Source organism: Equus przewalskii, chromosome 1 (assembly GCF_037783145.1).
Source record: "Equus przewalskii isolate Varuska chromosome 1, EquPr2, whole genome shotgun sequence".
Taxonomy (NCBI): domain Eukaryota; kingdom Metazoa; phylum Chordata; class Mammalia; order Perissodactyla; family Equidae; genus Equus; species Equus przewalskii.
In genome coordinates, this window is record NC_091831.1 from 116,946,095 (window position 1) to 116,953,663 (window position 7,569).

At 49.5% G+C, this 7,569-nt stretch overlaps 1 protein-coding gene across 11 annotated transcripts in view; it reads left to right on the top strand.

Moving 5' to 3' along the window:
* Positions 1-7,569, top strand: part of TMEM266 (transmembrane protein 266) — a 134,933-nt gene that overhangs the window by 107,131 nt on the left and 20,233 nt on the right. For all 11 annotated transcript variants that reach the window (XM_070573996.1, XM_070574029.1, XM_070573989.1 and 8 more), the window contains one exon: positions 6,572-6,761. In XM_070573996.1, the coding sequence (XP_070430097.1) occupies positions 6,572-6,761 (190 nt within the window). The remainder of the gene's footprint in view (positions 1-6,571; positions 6,762-7,569) is intronic.

Sequence of the window (7,569 nt, forward strand, 5' to 3'; positions counted from 1 at the left end):
CATGGCAGGTGATTTGTAAAACAGCCGATAGCTTTAATGACAAGCCTATTTAGCTGATAAAATTAGCCATCAGAAGAATAACTTATGTTATCCTTTTGCCATAATTTAAATTTATGGTCAACTACCAGCCATCTTTACAGTAGATGGAAAGAGGCCAAGGTTGAATTCAGCTCCACTCTACTCCTAAATCATTAGTTTGCAACTGTCTCCTGATTTTTATTGTTACCAACAATGGTGAAACTAATGGAAATAAACATTGGATGCCATCCCAATAACAGATGGGTTTGAAGGCAGGGCAGGCTGTGCAGACAGCACTAATAGGATGGAAGAAAATTACTGCTATTGCATTAGATACCATCAAGCTTCTGGCCAAAGTGTGCATTGATCAGGCCAAGGCCATGTCAATTGTACTCCACAAACCAGACCATTAAAGGCAGAGATGCCTGGGTGTGCCCGCCTTGCCGCCCCAGGGGGTCCACCCCACCTGGGCATGCATTAAAACCCCAGCCCAATGGAAGGGGCCTGACTCACTCCAGTAATGCACCAGGGCTTCCCTATGGATCCCAGCTGATCTGGGTAGGTTATCTGATTAGAAATACTTAGCTAATGATGCACATTAAGTAGGGCTGTGCCTGCATTTTCAGTCTTCCCAAGTCACAGGACGATCTTTTTTTTTCCCCCCCACACTGGGCCGGTTTGCCACTAGAAAATTTGCTTCATTTTCTCTTCAAAGCCACCCTACCCTTTCCCTCCCAGAGGCCCAGTCCCAATGAGCCCTGAAGAGCCTTGGTACTGTGGGTGTTTCTCCTTATCTGTTTTTAGCAGTTTGACTACTGGGTGTCTAGGTGCAGGGTTTTTGTATTTATCCTGCTTAGGACTCTGAGTTTCTTGAATTTGTGGGCTGATGTTTTCATTAGATTTGGAAAGTTCTTGGCCATGATTTATTTCTTTATTGCTTCCGTCCCAACCTTTCATTCTTCTCCTTCTAGAGCTCTAATTGCATATGTTAGACCTTTTGATCATGTCTCACACCCTATTCTGTTCCCCCTTTCTCTCTCTTTTTCTGGCCATAAGTTTTGATATTTTTCTATAGACGTATCCTCAAATTCAAAATCCCTATCTTATATAATTTCCAGTCTGCTGTTAAGCCCATCTAACTGAGTACTCAATTTCAAATATTGTATATTAAGGTTCTAAAAGTTTCATTTGATTCCCTTTATAGGTTCTATTTCTCCACTGAAATGCTACATCCACTCTGTCCATCCTTTCTTTCCCCTACTTCCTTTAACATATTAATCATAGTTGTTCTGAAGTCCTTGTCTATTAACTCAAATATTTACATAGATCAGCTACTATGAAAATTCTAAGCAGCTTCTTAACTGCTTTATGTCTTGATAACTGATCACTTTTTCTTGCTTATTTGCATGAATAGTAATTCTTATTGAGTGTTACACATTGTTGATGCTGCATTTTACAGGTTCTGGATTATGTTATCTTTCTCTAAAGAGCTGGCCCTCTGGGAATGGGGCATTTTAGCAGGGAGCAAGGGATGGCCCTCAAGACAGCATCAAGAGTTAACTGGCACTTGTACCTTATTCCCTCCCAGGTAGGGTCCCAGGGCCAGTACAGAGCTTGTCATAGACTCAGAATTCAGCGAGTCCATTTGCCTTATTGAACACACAGTGAAACCAAGGCCCAAAGAGGAAAAGAGACTTACCCAAAGTCAGAGTGAGGGAACAGTGATGGGCTAAGAGCTCAGGCTCCTGCCCCCAACCCTTGCTTCTTTTCCATGTAGGGGCCTCCTGCTCTTTCCTGGCCCCTGCTACCATCAAGCTCCCCTGCATACTGTTTGAGCTGAGTCCCTTCCATCTTGCCCATAAGACTGCAAGTTCCCTGACACAAGCTCTGTGGGGCTGGAAGCCAGAGGCATGGATTCTGGGCCCAACTTTGCTTCTGATGTACCAAGTGGTCCTAAGCTTTCATCCACTTTATCCCCCAGCACAGAAGCCTCCTTTCCACCTTATGGCCTCAGTTTGCCCATCTGACTAATGAGGCCCTGATATCCTAGGACCCCTTGACAACCCTTCAGACAACTGGAAGCATATGTGGCCATGTTTAGTATAGGAGAATCAGGAGCCAGGCTCTGCGGGTCCCAGCTAGTTCCTCCTGACAGCCCCCAGGCTGTCACAGCCAATGACCAGAACTGAGAGCCATTAGCCCATCTGCAGTTCCCCTGTAAGGAGTCAGTCATTCCTCCTTAGGGCAAGGGCTGAGAGCATCTAGCCACCCTACATCCCCTGGGCATGAAGCTTGTAAAACTTTGTCCCCACACCAGGTTGCCTCTCTCTCATCCCCATTCCAGTCCATGCCCATGCTGACTCTTTTACCTCCTAAATAATTCTCTCATTTCCATCTCCACTTTCTCCACCCTAGTCCAAATTCTGGCCACCTCTGGCCTGGACTCCTGCAGTTGCCTCCCAGCTGGTATTTCCATACCCATTGTGGCCCATCCCCATCAAATCCATTCTCTATTCTGCTGTCAGCAAGTTCCTTTCAAAATGCTTATCTGACTCACCACACCAGCACATCCACCTGTCTACCTGTCTGTTCAAAAGATTTCAATGATTTCTTGTAGCTCTTTAGATAAAGGCTGAAGTCCTTAAAATATCTTAGTGTGGCTACAAGGCTCTGCCTGGCGTGGCCCCTACCGAACTTCCCAGCCCTTTTTAACTACCAGTCCTCTGTCTCTTGGACACACCATGCCTCCTCAGCCACAAGTGCTATCCAGAGCCAGCCCTTGGGATTCTCGCAGGAGATTTGTTCCCTGAAGTACAGCAGACAGCCCCCCTACTGGGCCAGCCAGGACTCGTTTCCAAGCTGAAAGAGGTATTTTCATTCCAAAACATATAACAGAATTTTAACATAGCCCTCACCACACTTTACCTGACTTCTTAGTGAATGAATGAATGAATGAATGTATGCATGCATGGGAAAGCTACCACACACTTGGGGTTCATATCTCTAGCCCAAAACTTGTTTCAGTGTATGCGCCTGTGTCTACACATGTGGGCTTGGGGCTGGGCAAGCTCTGGCCTCTGGCTGTCTGGCCTAAATTCCAGTGGGACACTCATGGGCAGCTCTGTATCAATTACTAGTTATCAATAATGCATCTGTTCAGAGTGGCCTAGGAGGCCATTATCTGGGCCTGCCGGCCCTGATGAGCAGCATTGGAGAAAGTAGGCTCGGTGTGCCCATGGGAAGTTCAGATCAGCCTGGGCAGGAGGGGCACTCAGCCCCAGCAGAGCTCAGGAGGCTCGCCTCATGGGCCCTCTGTGACCTTGCTGCCAGAGGGGCAGCTCAGACCCTCTCCCTCTGCACAGGCCATCTTTTAATGAACTAGTTTCGCTTTCTCACCCTCTGAGACCAACAGCCCCATTTGAGTACTGGGTTGTTGAGGTCCAGAGTCTGAGCCTAGTCAGAGGCCAGAGTCAGGGCTCGGTGTGTGACTAGGATCAGGATTCTGTGTGTGACTAGGATCAGGATTCTGTGTGTGACCAGGATCAGGGCTCGGCATTGGAGCTCAGGCTTTGTCTCAGAGTTGGGCTAGGGCTGGGGCTCAGTTTGTGGCTGGAGTTAGGGCTCAGTCTGAAACCATGGAATTTAGTAAAGCTGACTAGTTTCATTCATTTATTCATTTGTTCAACAATATTTATTGAGTGCCTCCTGTGTACCATGCAACAAAACAGATAAGATCCCTGCTCTTCCAGACGTATTCTATCAGGGGGTGAGGGTGGCAGTGGCGTGCTGGAGCTCTCACTGGCTCATGAGAGCCAACTGTGTACATTTCTTCCAAAATCTGCATGACATCATCTTGGTAATTTGAAATCAGCCATAGTGGGAGTATTTACACCACAGAGATTAGCACACACTACAAATCAGGCCTCTTTTTTTTTTCTGCCAGCATAGAACTGCAGGTGTGAGAGAGGAAAACCAATAGGCAGACTTTAAAGAAAATGGTGGAGTGACGTATTTATCTGATCTCCTTCCCAAAACTCCACTAAAATGATAGTAAAGAAAAAAAAAATTGTAAACACATAAGAATTAGCAAACTGTCTCTTTAAGTCCTGTCCATCAGGACAAAGAACATAAAGATTTCAGTGGATTTGGGGAAAATGGAGAGTGGATGAGAAAGGGGTAACTGATCTAGCAGAGTGGAGAATTTATAACTAAAGTGCCCACAGAGGAGGACAGTGAGGGAAATGGGTTAATTCTTCCCTCAGAACTCCTGAGAGTTTGAGTCGAAGTGGGTGAGTGTGAAAGTGACCACAGGGGGTTGGCGAAAAGTCTGTACACATAATATTTGAACTCCCTGGGCCTCCTCCCAAATCCTACACAGCCAGGAGACCAGACTCCCCAACCCTACAAGAGTCAAGAGGTTTGTCCTCTGGAGAAATTGAACTACAAAGCTGGGAACTGGATTAGGCAGGGGCCCGGGGAGAGATGCAGGGCTGAAAATGAGGATTAAGTGGAAGTCCTTCCATCTAACGGCGGGACCCTCTGCCCATTCCCCTGCCCTGCTCCCAGCACAGAGGCAGCCAGAGGTGCGTCCTCAGGCAGGAGGCTGACAAACTCTCTGAAAAACTGAGTGGTCCCAGAGATAAAACCTGTGAATGCCCCGATGCCAGTTTGCTGCCCAGCCACCCCAATGTTAGTGAATGTTTTAACTGTGTGTTTCACTTTCATCAAAAGAAAAATAATAAAACATATAAATAAGCAAAAATATCAGAAGGTGCTAAGTGAGATGCAGAGAATTCAAACAGACTGATGTGATGGAGTGCCTGGGTGGCTGCCTTAGTGGAGGGTTAGGGGAGGCCCCTCTGAGGGTGAACCGGCCATGTGATCTGGGAGCAGAGAGCACAGCTGGGGAAATGGCCCTGCAACCAACACACACTTGGTGTATTTAAGGAACTACGAGAAGGGCCATGTCACAGGGGGAGGTAAAGGGAGAAAGGATGAGATGAAGTGGGCAAGGTAGGCAGGGCCAGATCGTGCACCTGCTTTGTAAGCTAAGGGGAAGGAGTTTGGGTTTTCTCCCAACTGAGGTTTATGGACAAGGGGGTGACATGATCTGATCTAGGTTTGAGAGAATCCCTCTGACTCCTGTTGGAGAACGGCTGGTAGAGGGCTGTAGAAGCTGCAGGTGAGAGCTGGCAGTGGAGGTGCAGGGAGGTGGGCAGACTTAGGGTAGCACTGGGAGGTGGAGCTGGACTTGGGGGCAGATTGGATGGTGGGGTGAGGGAAAGCAAAGAAGCAGGGAGGTGACTCCATTCCTGGCTCTGGCGAAAATGAGATGAAAACACCTGAGGAGCAAGTTTGGGGACACAGTGAAGAGTCCTGTTTTGACTAGGTTGAGTGTGTGACTCCTGTGACCTAATTGCTTGTTGCTGTCAGGTAGGTAGTTGGAGGTGTGAGTCTGACATTGCAGGGAGGAGTCAGGGCCAGAGATTGGGCTTCATGTGCAACTAGGTAATCTCCTAGCTGGGGAGCCCAGGCCCTGGGCCTCCCTGGGACCCTCTCCCTCCCACCTGCTGCAGGTCTTTGGAGCTTTGACAGGAAGTTGTGCAGAAATGATGCAGTGTGCTTGGAACACTAGGTGGCAGTGAAGGCTCTCCTTTTGCTGAGCCCGCAGTGCTTCCTGCAATGCCAGACCCAAACCTTGCCTCCCCCAGATGGCCCAGGGTGTGAATAGCCGTCTCAGCGACAAACCCAAGAGGCATCTGGAAGCTTCTCCAAGAAGCTTTCCCCAACAAAAAAGTAAACCAAAATCCAAATGTGTGCAGCTTTTTACAAAGCCCTTATGAAGCACCCAAGTCCTCCAGAGAGCTCTATGGGATGAAAACCCCCATTTTACTGATAAGGAAACCAAGGTCATATGGCCAGTAAGCCACAGGGCTGGGGCTGGAGCCCAGTCCTGTCTGACTGGGAGTCATCCACTGCCCTCAGAACACCTCCTAGAAGAGGGAAGTGGGTATTTCTGGAAGACAAATGAACCAACGGAAAGTCCAGCAGGCCCCTGATGCCAAAATGGGCCCCCAAGGCTGGGTGGCCCTCATGTTTAGCGTTTCCTGTGTTCCATCCATCATCAGTGTAAGACACCTGAGTAAGGCTCTCACTTTGACAAGAACCATTTGGGTCTCACATTTAGGCAAGTAGTGAGAGCTGGATTCAAACCCGGTTTTCCTGGTTCCTCCTCCAGTGCCCTTCCCACGAACCACAGTTGTATTTCTTCTCCCGGCCATCTTGTCCTCAAAACGGGGCCATACTACACAGTATCAGAAATGAGACACAGGAACACACATTATTACTTGGAAAAAGCTCCATAAATGTCAGAGGCTCTTGGGATTAGTGTTAGGAGACGTGTAAGGAACACTGCATCCAGCCTTTGGACACTCAGCTCATTCCTTCAGCCCATCTCCTTCCATGAGCAAAGCGCCCCAGATGTCGGGCCGGGGCGAGTCCAGGCCCCCGCCCACCTGCCTGGCGCAGCCTACCACCCATCTCTATCTTGCAGTTTGAGATCCGACAGCTGCGGGCGCACCTGGCGCAGCAGGACCTGGACCTGGCAGCGGAGCGTGAGGCAGCGCTGCAGGTCCCTCACGTGCTCAGCCAGCCACGCAGCCGCTACAAGGTGCTGGAGGCCGGCACGTGGGCAGAGGAGACGGCGGCCGAGAGCGTCGTGGAGGAGCTGCAGCCTTCGCAAGGTGAGCCCGCCCGTGGCCCCGAAAGTCCCTTCGTGCAGAGCCCCCTCCTTCCCCTGCCCCATGGCCCGCTCCCAGAGGCGGAGCTTGTCTCCTTGCAGGGCTGCGCCCCCTCCTGGGCCCATGATTGCGGGGAGAGGGAGGGACACCCTCAGATCAGTGGTCCCCAGGACTACCTTTCTGAGCCCAGGAGAAAGCGTTTAGTCAAGCTATCTTGACCACACCTCACCTCGAAATGATCTTAGTGAGTTGTACTCGTTTCATGCCTGTGGGCCCCAGGCGTGCTTGCATGTATCATCTCCCCAGTCCTCATAGCAACCACTGCCTTATGACTTTCCTGTTGTATGGATGAAAAACCTGAGACCTAGGAAAGTTGTCTAAAGGTGCATCATTAATAAATGACAGAGCTAGGCTTCAAGCTGGGTGCCTGGGACTATCCTACTGGACTGCCTGGCCTACTAGGACCCTGATAATAAGTCCGGGACTGGGGTCAGAACAGCCCAGAACCTAAACCTTGGAAATGGTAGGGAATTGGTGGGCACGCGATGTTGGTGGAGATGGGAGCAAGGGCCATAACCCAGGCAGAGTACTGAATAGAAGGCCAGCTGTGTCACCTTCTACTTTAGCTTTCTGGGCCTTGGTTTTGCTAGCTATCATCAAATGGGAACAATGCTGAGCCTTCTTCCCAGGGTTGTCGTGAGGCTCAGGGAAGTGGGTGCACGTGGCCTCCAGAGCTGCCAAACAGTCCTGCAAATGTAGGTGGTATTGTTTTGTGAGCAGGGCTGAAAATGTCCTCAGCAAGTGTCAGATT